We start from the raw sequence: 18,115 nt of genomic DNA, 5'->3' as shown, positions 1-18,115 counted from the left end.
GTGATAATTGCAGCAAATCAGAAGAGGACCAAAAAATGTCCAAACCAATTTCATAGGTTTAAATTAGTATCTTAATTGGTTCTGAACTGCGACTAAGAGTCTAAGTGGAGAAAATCACCTAAATTTACCCTCCCCCTTAGTCAGCGGTGAGCTTCATAGGACCCTCCCCAAGCCATATAAGGCCAGGAAGAATGTGCTAAGCACTGAGTGTGCTAAGAATAAAGTTGTACTGGGATGGATAAGGTTACTTTGAACTCTATATTTCATGTTTCCTGACATACCCCCCAAAGAACTGCAATTATGCTAGCAAGGCTGTGGGAGCGTTGAACAGTTCTTTCCCAGTTTTTTGATTTTTGTTGCCTTTCCATGCATTCCTGTCCTGTTTAGAGCTGTGTCTTTTTACTTTTTATTTGTAGTATGCATGGTTCTGAGGATACTAGGAAACATTCTGAAGGCTCGCTCTGAGGCATGGCTATTTTTGTTAGAAGCTGATACTTTAGACTGAGCTTTAAGTGTTGCCTCTGGAAGGCCTTGGGTTGCTCTGGGAGGCCAGGATTCTGCAGAGGAAACAGACATTTCAGGGGGTGCAAAAGAAGAAGGAACACAATTACACAAAGCAGAGGACCTCCCTCCTTCTCATTCTGCAGCTCCTGCAAGTGTCAGCAACCCAGAAGTACTATCTAAGCTGCCACAGTAAATCTTGACCTTTTAAACAGAGTATCTCTTACCATCATCATGGCCGAGATAACAGCAGAAGGTACAGTAACTCTTTTCAAATATAATTAACCAAAAATGATATGTGCTTTAACAGTATGATTGAACTGGCATGTCAAAATGATTTGTTATTCTTAGCAAATGTTTTCACTCCAGGGTCATTTAATTTTGTTTTCTGGAATCCTTTTTAATTTTCTTTCCTGGTTTTTCTTTTTTTTTTTTTTCCACTCCTGTAGCCTGAGTTTTTACCAGTTACTGAAGCAAGTTCTCTGTACACCTCTAAAAATAACCTTCGTTTCAGTTGCAGAACACCATTTTTTAGGCAGCTCCATTAGAGTGATACAAGAGGAGAATGTCGGAAATTCAGGGTGTTCTACTCTCAAGACTTTGCTTAGAAAAAGCTTTGGTAGCTCCTTATAATCAGAGATTTGCAAGAGTCAGAATAGCTTAATTTGTTGGCCCTGATTTTTCCATAGGGTGCACAGAGTATTTGTGAACTGTACATGAAGAGCAAAAGGTAAAAAAACCCTCTGCAATCCTTATTCAGGTAGATTTCTAAAGGAGTGAGTGAAAATTGTGCTGAAATAAATATGCCAGATCTTGGCCTGCAAGAATGAAAGGCAATTGTATTAACCAATAAATGCATATTCTAAATATGAATGTTTCAGGTACTTTAATATTTCCTGACCATTCATATTTAAATAATATTTTATATGCATAACAATATTTTATCATCTGAAGTCAGAGGGGGGGTATATTTAAAATTCAACTCTCTTTAATACTGAATATTTTAGTTGAAATTCACTCCAACTTTTTCTTTCCAGTGTTTACCCGAATTTAATAACCACAAAACTTTAATAATTACAAAAATACAAAAAAAATGCTTTTAAACAGTCTACTGAGTGTTATATTTATTCTGCTTCTCAGGATTATGTGGTGTTTTAGTGCATGAAAGACGTAGTTTTAATCTTCCATTTTTTATTGTCCATACTTTTAAGAGGATCTGCATTAAGTGTTATTAGAAAGTGATCCCCTTCCTTTTTAAGGGTTGATGTTAGGACGAAGTCAAGCAGTACGATCCTTGCTTGATGTCTGGTTAGCCACAGCAGGGAGGCAATGTGATTTTTTAATCAGCAGTTGAACAGATCTATAATTTAGATCTGCCAAAGCAGGTGGTTAAGGCCTGACAGCCCTAACCCAAGCACTAACACTGGTTTGTTCAGATGTTCTTAACTAGGTTTGTTGGAAACATTGGTTATTTTCTAGCTGTTATCAGGGAAATCTTTGAAACAACCAAATTAGTGAGATTTTAAATCAAAAATTTATAGAAAAATAGCAATTTTCAATCAGTCTGGAAATGACTTTTCAGTCATTTAGTTTATTAAAGAAAGAAAATAAAAGACCCTAGAATGACAGAAAACAATGAGTCTGAAAATGTTTCCATTGTGCTTTTATAGTGTTTTTATGGGAGTTCCTTAGCTGTAACAGTGTGTGTCTTCTGTGGGGTTTTTTGTGGGAAGCATAGACTTAGATGACAAGGGGCATCAGGTCCCCAGTAAGCTGACCTTACACATGACAGGGAAATAAACTATATAATTAGTTTTGTTTAGTTATGTTTGGCTTAGTTTTATTTTATTTTCATGTACTTGGAATGCACTTATGTTGATTGACTGATTTTTAAATTCTGTATCCACAAGATGGAAATTTTATTTATGGCAAAAAAGTAAGAATTCAGCCTGGAGCTAATGTTTCAGTGCAGTTTATTTTCCTCTGGGGCTAGTACTTGCGCTCACAATCTGAAAATTTAGATATGAACTTCAGCAGCATATAGTTTGGATAAACAAAAAACTATTCGAACATGTGTTACTTCAAACAATTTTTTTTAAATTTTTTTTTCCATATAACTCCCCCCAGCCCATGATTTGCTGGGCTCTTCAGGACTTTGTTAGAACTAAACCACTTACTCCTTGCAATAGGTATTCATAACCCTTTTTTTCCCGCTGTTAGTCGCACAGCCACACTCTCAGGCTCCTTGCCTTTTGGGGTACCATGCTGACACATCAGAGAGCCGGGCACAGCAGCAATGCAGGCTTCAGCACTGTCATGGCCAGTGTGGGTGCTCATTTAGAGAGATGGCACAGCCCTGGCAGGGTGTGCTGGTGCACATCTCAGGGTATCTCTTTCTGACAGCCTGTGTCAGGACAATGATCTATTCAGATGAGCAGGGGAATTGGGGGGCTCTTTCACGTCACCATCATGATAATGACAATTAGACTAAGTTACTTTAAAATGTAGCAAATGAACAATGACCCTGCCCTGTCTACTTACACCAAAACCCACAAGTGCTACTTATTCTTTTACACAGCTACAAATTGTTAGTTGTAGAAATACTGGTAAAATGTACAGTGTGAAAGATAAAATGAGATCTCTGAAGACAGCAATTTATAAATGTCCTTAGAAAGCTGGCAGGACCTATGTCTCTAGCTGTCAAGTATTTAGGAGAAGATTCCAGAGGATTATCTTCAGCATTCTCAGATTGCATGTCATTGCGATCACAGAAATGTACTATTAAAAAGTGGAAGTCCTTAAAACTCTATAAAAAAAAAGTACAGAGACGCAGTACAGAGACTAAGTACCCTGTCTTTGCAATACTCTGAGGATCTAATATTAATATTAGTAGTATTATTACAGTGATTACTAATTACTGTTCTTGTTATTATTACATTCAAGCAGTTACTGAATATTCTTGTAGTGGCCAGGATCTTTACTCTGGTCTACTTAAGGCATTGTCTAGAAAGCCGTGTATCTCTAACTATGATACTTCCCTGTGTTTATGAACACAGGGATTGGACTGGACTCAAGGGCAGATGTAGTTGGAGCTGCCACCACTGAAATACATACAGAAAAAGTCTGACACCTCTGAGAAATGGCTTCTACCAATGTACACCTTAATCTGTATGTGCATAATAGCTCCAGCCCTATAGCTGGTCCTTTCTAGTCCATTCTCCTGCAGAGCACAGTGCAAGGTTGATGGCCATCCCCTGACACTTTGTCCTCCCATCCAGGGAAGAATGAACAGAGACTCATCTCTGCTTGCTGCAGTGCTCTGGAGACTGCACCGATTTAATCCAGGGAGGCGAGGAGAGGAGAAAGACAAGGTTTCTGTGCCAGCTGTTTGTCTGCCACAGCTTATTTCCCCAGTGGAGCAAGAGAGAAGCAAGAGTCAAATAGAAATGTGACAATGAGTCACAGTTTGGTCCTTATTTTGCTGCTGAGAGCTGTGCAACTACATATTTCCTCTGTCTGGGAGCAGGCTGCAAGGAGACAGGCTAGCCCCAAGGCTACACACAGCCTGTCAGTGACAAAATCAAAATTAGCTTCTGCATTTCAGCCCTTTTCTCAGGCTATTGGATAACTATGAAAAGTTTTAAGGTATAAACCATTTCAAAAGGCAAGAAAATGTTGCCTGTATGCTTGAAGATTAACAGACAAGAAACTACTAATATATGAGAAATAACATACAAGAGCCAGAGGGTTAAATCCCAATTATTTCACAAGTGTGGTGGTCAGAAGCTAACAGTATTATCCAGTTGGTGAAAAGTTTAATGAAGGCACACTAGAGGCAAGAGGAAAATAACTGCTTCTTATGGTAATTCATGAGTTGCTGCTAGAGGTGCCAGTTGTGCTGACTCCAAAAGGGGCCTAGATGAATAAATTAGATTAGATGATTCATTTTCATGGCTAAAGGCATAGGAGGTGTTTCCTACCCTTCAGCCAGACTGCTGTTTATGCTTGGAATTAGAAGGTTTCCACAGAATCCATTTGCATCTAGCAAATTTTCAAAATGAAAAGATGTCTCCTTTTTCTGGCTTCAGTGTTGACGAAGAAGAAGATAGTACACCTATTACAGCAGGATAAGGAGAATGCAACAATTTTAGCATTATATTTTTAAGGACAGAACAACCAGGTAAAATAAGCAGCTTAATTACACAAAGACAAGAAAGTCAGAAAACCCAGGTCTGCCTGCAAAAAAGTCTTTGTGGGGAACAGAAGCTCCAAATTCTTACCAAAATTCCTTAAAAATTGTATTCCCCTGTTACTGTGGGTCTGGAGAACTGTGCTGGTTAGTTTGCTTTTAGCCTTGGTGCTTTCTCATAGCCTGTTGAGGCAAGCATGAGGCCAAATTGATTAGCTTGGCTTTCAGGTTTAAGAATTTGTGGACAATGCTACTCAAAGCTGATACAGTATTTACGCACACTCAGTTGGTACGGGAAACTCTTACATATCATTCATTACCTTATGTAGCCCCTTAGAAAGTCAGGGTCCTAGGTCTGGACAGTAGAAAGACTTAAAGCCTATAAACCAGAGGGCTAAGCTAATGTGTCTTGTTGTTAGTCCATGACAGGTTAAAGTGTGTGTATAAAGTTATCTCCTGTTTACTTGTGGGCAAACAGCTGGCCTGTAGGTCTGAACATTTATTCACTTTTTTTTTAAAGAACCTTCAGGTCTTAAGTATTTAGAACATATTTTAAGGTTACTTATATAAAAAGAAATGTGTTTAAAATCTTCTAGTGTTTTCAAGTCATTGGGGAGATCAGTTACCACTAATTTAAAAGTGAAATCTGTACTACTACTTACATTCTCAGAAGTCCCAAGCTACTTCTTCGGGGACCTAAACCTTGAAAAAAAATCTAGTCTAGAAATATTTTGAGTAGTTTTACCCATTGCCTACAATATAAATACTGAGTAAGAGGCAGATTCACTCTGCTCTTACTTCTTGGTTCTGGAAAGCAGAAACCGTTTTACTTTAAAAAGTTTCATGATACAGGTCTAGTTTCAGTTCAGGACATACTGAGGAGAGAGAAACAAACCAGAGTTACCCTATTTGAAGAGGGTCATCCATTTACGGAAATGAAAAACTTTTTCCTTTCTTTCTGATGCTGATATTCACTGGTTTCTTCTCTGTTTAAAAAGATTGAACTAGTGGAAACTACTCATTTTACCAACTTAAATCTTATTACAGTAGTAGAGAGTGAATTGCTTTAAATCAAAATGATTGAAAAGACTTTTAGGTCATTGATTTTAATCATTATTTAAATCAACAAGCAAGAAACCTGGATTTCAAAACATCAATTTTCAAGTTTTTTACATATGTCATCTATCATTCTTTTTTCCAAAAGACCCTAACATGGTAACAGAATGCAGCCCTTCTCACTGAATTTGTGCCTTTTAGAGAGAAAGATAACCTAAATATCTGTGTAATAACATATTCTATATTTTAGGAGCCATTTATCCAGATTCTTAGTCTTTTCATGTTGGGGGAATATTTTGGTTTTAAATAATAGAGAATGGTAAATGGTGCATTTCTCTTTTGCTAGATAACGATTTCTTTTTTACTTGTGGTTTCTGTCAAGCTTCCTTAAGATGGAAATTGGAATTCAATTAAAATGGTACAAACACAGCATTTAAAAATTGTTTATATATGTACATTTACTTACTGGTTAAATAGAAAAAGTCAATTTTAAATATAAGTTGTTTTGATAAGTTAAATGGTTTATTAAACAAATATAATACTATTTCTAATTTAGGTCCTGGCGACTGCATCCTACAAGAATATATAATTGATAGAACTCATTTTCTTTCATACAATGTTTATTCAAAAGTTAGGGAAAGAAAGCATATTTTCTAATTTTTTTTTTTTTTAAATCCTTATTACTCCTTGATACAAATTAAAATCATAATTGAGTTCAAATAGTAAAATAAATTGACATTAAGAACACATTCTTTGCATTTGCAGACTGATTATACTCTCAGAAAAAGTCTACCTTAATTTGATTGCATCTGCTTAGACAGTGGTTTTCAACAATTCAGTGATTTCTTTAACCTTTTTCACAACTGTAATGTATTGATCATAGATTTTTTTGTTTAAAGAAATGTGATTTCTATAAATAGTAATGTAAAATTGTAGTATTGTGAAAGTGTGGTCCTTAGCACAGGGCTTTCCTAAATTCTTTTTTAATTTTAAAGAGTGTTTTTTTAAATGACATTTACAGAAAACTTTAGTTTAAGATTCAAAAAGCATCAAAAATTATATTCCCAGCCTATACTCCCACACTGCAGCCTCATTTTAGTGGGTCTTAAAAAGGAGACATGTTGAGATTTAATAATGAAATGTCTTCAGAGAGGTGTAAAAGATGAACACAGTTTTTTATTGCTTTAAAACCAAACCAAAGGTATGGTCAAAGAGAACTTGCAGAGACAGGCAGGCTTCATATCCTTGCTGCTTTGCATTGACAGATCAGACTGGGAAAACAGTACATGGAGTAGATAAGAAAGATAAGTAAGATGTAAAGTCGCTGCATCTAAAGACTTAACTTAAAGCTATGGACAACTAGCTGTGCTTCTTATCCTTATTATCCCACTGCCATGTTCTTTTGTCAGCTTTAAACATTTTTATCAGAAAATATGATTATTTAATATTTTAGCCTTATCCCTGTGCCTTTATATGGTATATCTAGCTTTAGTGCATTGGAACAGACCATTCAGACTTTAGATTCCTGAGTGAAAGTGTGTTTAAGCTGTATGTGGTCAAAAGGGACCAGCAAGATTTAGCTTCTGCTTTTTTTCCTAATATGTGCCTACAGCACAGTTGATTTATATAAGTCTGTTTCGGGAATTGCGAAGCAAGTACATGGCTACCAAATCTTTGACCAACAGTAGAGATAGTGACACCAACAGGTAGCAGAAATACTATCAGATGACACTGATGACAGATCTTGTTCTGTCCCACGTTCTCTCCTTCGTAGCCTCTGATACTTTTTTATCCACCTCCTCTAAACACAAAAGCTAATGAGAAGAATATGATAAAGCACGACATAAGCAGCTACATTATTCTTTAGACTCATTATATTTTGAGTAAAGGAGATGAGCTAACAAAACATGATCATGCAATGTAGAGGAGGCTGAATAGAAAAAAAAAACTGTAGGAGGTACTGATTTTTTCTTTTTTCCTTTTTTTTTTCCCAAACGGTCCATATGCTAAAACTCACCTGTGTTATACTTTCACTCAAATCAGTTCAGTTGCTCAAAATCATAGTCAGTGCTGAGCTTTGTCCTTAGAAATCAGAACGAAAAAGCTGTGGCTTTAAGTCTTGAATAAGCCTCACTTGAGTCCCGGGGCAGATTTGACCTTCTTTTAGAATAAGTCCAAAAGCACAGTATGAACCTGTATCTGGTCTAAAAGTTCTGCTTGGTGCCATGCAAAGGCATTTACCATAAGAAAGGAAAGTATTAAATACCAGGCACAAAAAAACTTCCTCACTGGAGAAGTCTCCTCTTTCTCTCTTCAAAGATAGTTTTAAAAAATCCTTTACAAATATGTAATGAGTAAAGACCTGCTACTCCCTGTATGTGCTTATGTTCTCACAACTTCAAAAGTATCTCTGTACCTTTGCCTGGAGTCAATTTGTCAAAGGCACAATGAATCTAAGCCTTTGTAGCCTCCTTTGGTATGTAAATGAACTCAATTTTTTCCTATATTCCATTATGTAGATTTAAGTTGTGGTTCTCTATGCATGTCAGGAAGGCTAAATCTTGTTTCAGTCTTTGCTGAGAGGCTATTCACAATTGACACAATTACCATAAATATAGTTTTTGGTAACTGTTTTTAGAGGCATAATTTAATACATCTATTCAAATATTAAGGCCCTTATTTTGCATTGACCTTTTCCTCTGTAGCAGCTAGGACCTCAATTTTGACTTCAGACCTATTCATTCAACTCTTACTGAAGTCAGCTGTAGTACATGAACACAACTGGTGTAGGATACAACTTAACACCCCAAAGATGTGATAACCCATGTATATGATACAGTTTAGGTTATATACTTAATATATATTTATATATTTATATATTTAATAATTTTATAATCCCAATATTTAAACTGTAATTGAAACATAAACTTAGTATAATTTCAATTGCTTTTTCTAAGAAAAATATTAGAACTCTCTTCTTCCTAGAATTTTTTTTGTATCTGCATTCATGATAGTAAAAATGTGATCATTTTGCAGGGAGGCATCCAAAGTTAGACTCACCCTTTTATATATTTACTGTTGATTTGGTTTGTTGTTTTTTGTTTGGTTGATTGGTTTTTTACCAGGAGTGTTAGTATAACACTATTATTCAAAAGATCTGTGGTAGAGGTTGAATGGAACAGCTACGTGATTAGATGGCTGACTGTACCCTATGAGTTGGAGCAGAACCACTGATATTCTACTCTAAATTTATCTTGCAACCTGTAAAGTTGATGAAGATGTTATTTTGCAGAAGAAAGTGAGTTCTGAGAGCAAAAGGTTTCCTGCTGATTCAAAAATGGAAGGGCAAAAAACCCTTCTCTTTTTTTCTCTCTTTTTTTTTTAAATCTGTAAATATGTTTCATAAAATTTTTGCTTTACTTTAGTAAGAGGAATGTCAACTTAGAACTAAATAGAAGCATCTTTTTTTCCCAGCAAGAGTAGCCTCATTATCAGATGCTCAAGCAGAATTAGTCTGTGTGAGATACATTTATCCTAAAATGCATCTCTTGTTCTAACATTGTAATTTTGTATTGATTACATAGAAACCACCTGAAATGGTCTGGAAAATGTAATGTTCTACTCTGCTGTTAGCAAACCAGATGAAGTGACGAGTTTCCAGATCAGTAGCAGTGAAAACTCTCCCAACTTATTCTCTCTCTTCCTTCCCCTTCCAGAAATAAGTGCAGTCTGTCCCTCTGCCCAAAGACACAGCTCTATGCCTATTCCTTTCATTTATCACAAGGGAGATATCCATAGATTTTGTAGTACAACTTGACTGTATTTTGCCTGAAAGTTCCTATTGAACCAGAAGTGTCCAGTAATTTGTTGTTGTTTTCTTTATACAGAGGTCATGTAGGAATGATGACAAGGAAACTTTGCTAGGTCACTGTTACTCTGGAAAGAAGGGAACTTCGGAAATTTTGTGGAAAACAACTACAAATATATGAGAATGAAATTTTGGGGAAGATTGGAAAGGTTAGCTAAAAGTATTGATGAGGTTTCAGCACACACTTAAAATTAAATGTGAATTAATATGTGTATATGCAGATATTAGTGCATTGGGAAGGGAAATGAGCAATTTTGCCAGAGTTAATGAATTAAGATAATTTTAACTATACAGAAAAAACGATGATGAGTAAAAACTAATTAGTGGAGAATTCCTTTTATGAATATATTTGCCATCATTTCGTTCATCAGTCAGGACAGGTGAATACATTTCGCACTGTGAATGCTAAGGGCAGTTTCACAAAAGGGAAAGTCAGTCATAAAACTAAGTTTTACAACAATGTTGCTATCCACTCTTCAGTGTGTCTTTCTAAGTATAGATCAGAAATAAAGCCACATCTGTGATGGCTGAGAGCTATAAAGTGGAACTGGATCTATTTTTTTTCCCTCTGGTAGTGTCTAGGTCAGGGCTACATGGGTCTAATGACTTTGCTTCATGCAGCTGGAAACAGTCTCTACACTAGAACCCTAAAATAATTTAAACTTTTAAAGATTCTTTGATTTCCTTAATATTTTAGAGAACAAAGTATTTTTGGTAATAATTTTAAGCTTCAGTGTTCTAGTAAAGTGAATATTAAACTATACAACTGTCCAAAAGCACCCTCACTTGCCTGGAGAAAAGGGGGCTCTGGGGAGAACTTATTGCTGAAAGGAGGTTGTAATGAGATGGGGGTCAGCCTCTTCTCCCAGTGACAGGACAAGAGGACATAGCCTCCAGCTGCACCAGGGGAGGTACAGGTTGGATACCAGGAGAATTACTTCATGGAAATGGTTGTAATACATTGGAATGGACTGTCCAGGGAGGTGGTGGAGTCTATCCCTGGAGGTGTTTAAGAAACAACTGGACACGGCACCCAGTGCTGTGGTCTAGCTGGCAAGGTGGTGATCACTCAAAGTTTGAACTTGATCATCTCAGAGATCTTAACACTAAATGATTCTGTGATTTTGTAATTAAATTCTGGAGAGTATTTTTAGTGCTTACTTGTGCTGTTCCGATACATAAGCCATGTTTTACATTTCCGTCTGATGACTGGGTTTTTCACGTGAGTAACACAAAGAAGAAAAGTGATTACTGCACTCTTCATTCTCCCAGAAATGGCCACATCTGGTGGCCTTCGGGGCCTATGAGATTCCTCACTACTCCCTGCCAGAGCCATTTGCAGTGGGATGTCTCTCCTGCCAGTGCTAGATGGCTGCAGTGATCCCATGTCCCCAGGTGCAACAAAAAGGGCAGCTGAGCCTGTACTCTCAATAGGCACACACCCCTCCAACACACCTTCATGCCTCACTTTCCCCACCTTTTGTACTCCCATTAATCATCCTGTCTATTAAATTCTTAGTTCTGCTGCCTCAAATCAGTGCTATTTCAAGCAGAACAGGCAGCAACAGTACTTCTTAGTTCTTGTACTTACAGTGCTTTTGAGTTTATTCTCAAGTATCAGAACTCTTCATGTTCAGAAATAATTTTTCAACACAGCAGAAATTTGTCTGAGATACTGCAAACTTTATGTAAAATTTCAGCTAACCCTGTCCATTGTTCTCTCAATGGTACTGGGGCACTCTGAGCTGTGAATGCAGCATATTTATTTGCAAATACCATGAAGTTGTAATCATTGATTCCTTGTATCTGCAGACTCTGCCACTTTCCTCTCTATTCTTTCATCAAGCTGTTTACATATTCTTGGCATTTCTCAAATGTGAATACAATTTTAACTTCCAGATGCTCCATCTTCCCCTGAAAATGCCCAGGTAGGCAGGTATGAATTATATCTTCTTTTGAAAATAGATGTGCATCGGTTGCATTGGAGTAATTCCAGTGTCAGTCTTGTCCCACTGGAGGAAGCAGCTGTTCTTCAGGTGAAACTATTAAACTAAGAACAAAAAAGCATTTTATAATGCTATTATGTGTCTGTTTTCTAGCCCAGAAATCTAATTTTTAGCCAATTCCACATCTCCCCATTTTCCTATGTTTATGAAAATAAGCAGGAAGGGAGATCTTTCCTCTTGTCCTGCAATGTCTGCAAAAAAATTCTGCAGAAGCCTGAATTCCTGGTCTTGTGGGCATACAGGACATAAAAACTATTTATGAATAATATTACAGCCTTGTGTTAAAGATTAGAAAGAAATGGTGAAATAAAAGCTTGTAAGTCCTTAAAAAATTCTCTGGATTTTCTTCCCACCTTAACTACTCATTTTCTCAGTTACCTGGTGGACTGCTTGTAGTTTGCTATGTAACTGAAATCAATCTCCAATCTGCAAAAAAACCCAACCAACCAACCAACCAGAAAAAAAAAAAAGTTTCTTTTTTTGCACAAGAGTAGGCATCAAAATAAAGAAAATTTATAAAGTGTGCTAAAAAAATGGAGTGTTTACAAAAGCCTGTGAAGTCCTGGTTGTACACAGTGTTCCTCTTTCTCCTCTGTTCTCATCTTTGAATGCAAGCAGTGCCAAAGCACCTTCTCTTTTAGAGTGTGCTTTACTTATGTAAGTATAAATCAAACATCAGCTACAACATTAATGCACTTTAAACCAGAATATGCTGTGTATTCTGCAGACAGAGAAATGAAGGTATTAAAATCTTCAGGCTAAATGGACTTCACAGAAGAATGTCACCCTGTCTTAAAGTTTAGGTTGTAGAAGCATACTGTAAACTTCAGAAACCTCTGTGTAATTTTTAAAGTCTATTTTAATATAACAGTTGTCTCACTAGTTTCATCATGAAAAAACCTTTTTTTTCAGTTGTGTCTAAGGAATATACAAGTGAGATCCACCTTCCCATAGACAGAACTGGTTCAAGTCAGTGGGAATGAAAATTCAGCTAATATTTTCAGCGTTCACAGAGTGCATTCTCTACACTCCTATTCTTGAAGACAAGATTCAAAGATTTTCCCTGTCTCAGTCCTATTTTTATTCCCCTTTTTGTGCTTACTGTAAACTCTTTTACATTTGTGGACTCATTGAATATTTCCAGTCAATGACTTTGAAATAGCCATTATTGCTACTACTAACAACAAAATCCTTGTTGTCTTTTAGGTTTTTGTAGAGAATAATTTCACTTTGTCTAATTATACAATTCTAAGTCTTCAAAAAGTAGATGCACTTATTTAGGCCTTTAATGAATGCTGTCTGCATGAAATTTGCTAAATCTCTGAATTTGGTTTTGGAAAAGATTCAGCTGTTTTCAAGCACAGTCAAGACTATCTATGTTTGCTTTCAATCTTTGTACTTCTTTCATGCTTTTCATTATTTTATTGGAAGAATCAAGGTTTCCTGCCGCATTAAATATAGAAATGTTACCTTTTATTCTCACAGTCATTGAAGAGTGTATTTTCAATCGTTTTGAAAAGAACTAGAACTGTAGTGGTGTCTCATCAGAAAAAGAAGACTACATATTCTATGTGAAAAAGCACATTTTTCTAGTCCTTTGTTAATGTTCAGTACTTTTCTGATTTACTTTGTTTAAAGAAACATAACTTTTGTTTTGGCTTTCCAACTTGCTTGAATGCCAGGGCATTTAAAAGGGAAGATAAAGAAATAATAAATTATTTTATTCTTCATTGATTTTATAACCAGAATTCAATGAACAATTTTTCTGGACATAGATATGAATAATATGAACATCCAAACATATAGACTATTAATTTTCTGTGGATGTCTTGTACAAATACTATTTTCATGGCTTGTATGCTTCTGAAGGTATCATCAGAATTTATTCTGTATAAAATCTGCCTGCCAAAATTTCCACTATATGAATCTGCAAATGCTTCAGCACTCTAACTCTTTATAACCTATACCTCCTTCTGCAAAAGAAGTAGCTCCTAACTAAAGGTGATGTGAATTGAAGTATCAGTTTGGACAGAAATACACAGTGCATGATGCAAATCTTGACAATATTTTTCCATGACAAATAGATCTTACACTTTCTCGTACAGACTTGTTATCAACATTTTCAACACTTGATCATGGGACTTTAACAAGCCCTTGATGGCTGGTGGTCTTCTGTGTTCATTTGTGTAGTGGATTACCAGGGAATAGCACCCTCTGAGGAATAAATACCAAAGTGACTCTCTCAGCCTGTAGTGCTCTAGGTCTGAACATTTCTGGAAATGGAATGAAGAAAATCTAACTAGCCTGCCTATTTGGTGTCAAGGAAAATGTTCCAACTCTCTCTTATATCTCATGGATGTCCCTTAAAAACTGATACTCCTCCTGCCCTGATCAGCAAGTTGAATAGAAATGAACTGTTGATCTGGACTGTTGGTAAGGCCTAGCTGTATATCAGACTGATGTCTTATTTAAGTCTTGTCTCAGACAAACCTTTTGTCACAGTTTCCAATGATATAAGAATCATAAAGACACTTCAGCTTTTCTCCACTTACCTGTCAGAAGTACCCTTCCTGTTCAGGTCCTGAGGAGTGCAGGGAATGCTGTGCAGTATGTAGGTAGCGTTCTTTAAGAGTATCATCCTATACAGCTGATTTCACAATTCCTATATGACACTTGTCCTAAAGTCTAAATAAAGCACTACCTTAAACAAACAAATGACAAAAAACCCCCAAAAAACTAACCAACCAACCAACCAAAACAAACAAACAAAAAACTGAACAAAAACCCAACAAAACAAAAATAGCAAGTGTAGTACAATATCTTATGGCCTTCCTCTACTTAATGTTATGAATGTTATTCACTATTAATCATTCAATTATATTAGATATATTTTGTGTCTGTTCTTGTCTTCCACCATAATAGTTTAATAGCATTGTGAATGTATTATAGTTTTGGGGCCATAAATTGTATTAGTGAGTGAAAGATTATCAGTTAGATGACCATAAGAATATAGTAAATGTAAGCTGTAAGGATGAAATATTGACTGTAAAGTAAGTGTTCATTTTCAATAGATGTGAAAGTATGCATTTTTTATTTATTAGCACTTACATAATTACAGCTGAAGCAGCACTCTATTGATATAATAGAAAAGGAAATTAATAAAGAAAGGTTAGATGATGAATAGGCCTTTGACTAGAATATAACAGCCAGCAAAATCTTGCAAACATGTAGGCAGGATAACTAAGTAACTCTCAAAAGCTTTATTAAAAATTTAGAAAGGACTATCAACTTCTACATCTGCAGAGGACATCTCTATGTCTTTTCATTATACTGGCAAAGTTATGAGTTGAAACTGCTCTATTAATACTAAAGAAATATCAGACAATTGCTTGAAAGTTTCCTGGAATGAAAAAGTAGCAGTAGTGTCTGTATTCTTAGAATCCAAGAAGGAAATATTCAAGAAATGTTATACATATGCTGAATGTGTATTAAAACCCTAAGAAAATGGCTGAAGACAAACAACTACACTCATGGGAAGCCTGCATTATGTTCAGTGTAGAGGAGCAGTGAGCCAGAAGTTAGGAGATTCCCATTGCTTCTTTTCTTCAGAGTGAAAATAAAATGGCCCTTCATCAGAGTGTGAACTGGAGGTGATGCCTTAGGATTTTAGTTTTTATATTTTTCATATATTTGTAATTCTGCAATGCTTTAGTGTGTAACTCTAAAACTCCATATAGACTGCTAGCTACTGTTCTCCCATTTTGGTCAGACAAAACAATTCTTCTTTGGGCCTGAACTTCAAGGATACCTTACTGTCTCAGGCCCCGAAATATGTAAACAAAAGTGGATCGGGGGGAACAAACTTAGAGTAAACAACTTCATTACCTAAAGTTGTAATTGGAGGATTAACCCCTGCTATGCAAATGCACCAAACTTATAAAAGTATGAAAAACTCGTGACCGGTCATCCGTTTTTGGGTGTAGCCCCTGAGGCTCTGACTGTCCAAAGTGTATCTGAAGGCCCTTCAATAAATATACCCACCCTTATCCTCTTAATTTTGTCTAGCCCCTGTTTTTAGGTAGCCCCATCAAGGCATCAGATGGAGGATATATATTAGAAGACATGGGGCAAAAAAATCCAGATTTGAAGATCTATAAAAATACACAAAACACAATTGTACACTTTGAATGTGACCAGAGACTATGTCAATATTTAATAAATAAGAGAACATTGTGTTTATATGGACCTGTTTGAGCATCATTAGAAAACTTCTGAACACCAGACAGGTTGTCTGGAAAACAATGCCAGCTATCATCTCCATTTCGTTGATATGAAATAAAAGAGTTTTTCTGTTGGATGGAAAACATTGGGACAAAATTAGGACAAACATGCATAAACATCCTTTTCATGGCTGAACTTCAAGCATAGGTATGCAACTTTGTTCTTGTCTTTTCCTATCCCACCAACAGTCAGAGATCAAAGTGCAAAATAACAAAGGTCGAGGCAAGATGCCAGGAACATTACAGAGGTCCTGCAAGTGTCTGATGCTCATGCAAGGCGCTCATGCTGGGTGGAAACTTTGCAGCACCTGCTGTTACTGTGGGCTAGGAATATTGGAGCTGTATGGATCTGCTCTACTGAGAATGTGGGGAGGTGTTACAGCTTGTGAAGGATAGCTGAATGGTTTTGTGATGACTTTATACATGTTTACAGCAGATGCCAAAGATTAGTTGATTTAGAATCCATGGGAGGTAATAAGGAAGCTATCATTCCAACCAGGTCAAAATTTTTCCTTGATGTAGCTCACTTTCTGTTCCAGTTAGCAATAATAACATCGAGGGCCCACCTCAAGATAGTGGCTTTTTTTAAACTTGAAATAAAATCTTTTGAACGGTACTGAGGCAAAGCTTTAATATTATGAAAGCTTTTGGGACTGATCATCTCCTTAAAATAGTGGAAAGGTTTTCATCTGTTCTAAGATGCATCACTGAGTTTTGAGGTCTGCTCTGCTGAAGTCTGCTTACATGTTAATTAATGTTCCACTGCCAAATTATGCTGAACCTTATGTCCAATGTTATAAAGCAGACACAGGAAATGAGAGAGGCTATGAAGTCCAGGAATATTCACATTCCAAAAATGTAAGGAAATGGATTCCCCATCCATACATAGGGCAGAGAGTTCCCCAGAAAGAGCAACTCGGACATTTCAACAATTTTGTTTCATTTTTATGCTAACGCTGACTAGAAAAAAGCCATGAGAGTAAATTAAAATTAATGATAAATTTGCAACGTTCTGTGCTGCTAAAGAGTTTAGAGTCTTATGAGGAGCTGAGGGAACTGGGATTATTCAGCCTGGAGAAAGGAGGCTCAGGGGAGACCTTATTGCTCTCTACAACCACCTGAAAGGAGACTGTATCCAGGTGGGGTTCAGTCTCTTCTCCCAAGTAATAAGCAATGGGACAAGAGGAAACTGCCTCAAGCTCTGCCAGATGAGGTTTAGGTTGGGTATTAGGAAAACATTTTGTCATGAAAAGGGTGGTTAAGCACTGGAACAGGTTGCCCAGAGAAATGGTGGAGTCACCATCACTGGAAGTCTTTAAAACGTGAGGGACATGGTCTAGTGATGGCCCTGGCAGCACTTGGAGTTAACAATTGGGCTCTGGATGATCTTAAAGGTCTTTTCCAACCTAAAGGATTCTCTGATTCTATGCTCTGCCCAAAAGTGTGTAGTTTTAATTTCTTTTCTAGAATTTGGAAACTTATATTAAGATAATTTTACAAATATGTCTCTCAGTAGAGAATAATTTTTAATTCACATATATTACAAAGACATAAGCTTATACTTAATGTATTCTTCCTGGTTTGGGTTATGTGTTTAGAAGCTTAATGTAAGTAGGGTAAAGAAATATCTTAGACAAAATCTATACAGATAGATTTTTACAATAAATCATATTCTGCTTTAGGAATCATTTAATTTAGGGAATATTTTTACTTTATCTGCCACTGAATATGTTTAAAGGACTGTTAGCCTACAAGTAAAACTTTCATGTGAATATTTTTCAGAATTAAGGTGTCACTTCTCTGAGTCACTTAACAACTAAACCATGGATCTAAGCTCTTTTTTCCTTTCCTGAGGCCTAAATCCTATATTATAAACATCTTCCTTGGTATTATATCTTTTATATGGATAAATTTTTTCATTTTCAAAGACATCGAGAAAAAGCTATTTTTTAAAATTTTATAATTCAGCAGATTTTCCATATACATCATAGCAAATACTCAAAAGGTGAATTTGCATTCCATAGTTTCTTTTGCTAAGTAGTAGTGGAGAGGTATGGAACTGTACTTCCTTGTGCATAGATTTTAATCCAGATTTGCCCATAATTTCAAGTTTTATTTTATATGCCACATGAATATCTCACTTCCTAATGAGGAATATTTCTAGAAATTATTACAAAAATTGGCTCAATTTCTCAAGCTAGATAATGTAGCAAGA

General features: G+C 36.2%; 1 protein-coding gene across 1 annotated transcript in view; it reads left to right on the top strand.

Moving 5' to 3' along the window:
* The first annotated feature begins 298 nt into the window (after nt 1-298).
* The window catches only part of TRDN (triadin), a 155,163-nt gene continuing 137,346 nt past the window's right edge, over nt 299-18,115 (top strand). Inside the window, exon 1 of the mRNA XM_048295999.1 lies at nt 299-757. Coding sequence (XP_048151956.1) covers nt 736-757 — 22 coding nt within the window. The 5' untranslated portion in view covers nt 299-735. The remainder of the gene's footprint in view (nt 758-18,115) is intronic.

This window comes from Corvus hawaiiensis, chromosome 3 (genome assembly GCF_020740725.1).
Source record: "Corvus hawaiiensis isolate bCorHaw1 chromosome 3, bCorHaw1.pri.cur, whole genome shotgun sequence".
NCBI lineage: Eukaryota > Metazoa > Chordata > Aves > Passeriformes > Corvidae > Corvus > Corvus hawaiiensis.
The sequence above is the reverse complement of the archived record's forward strand: the minus strand, read 5'-3'. Positions and strand labels throughout refer to the sequence as shown.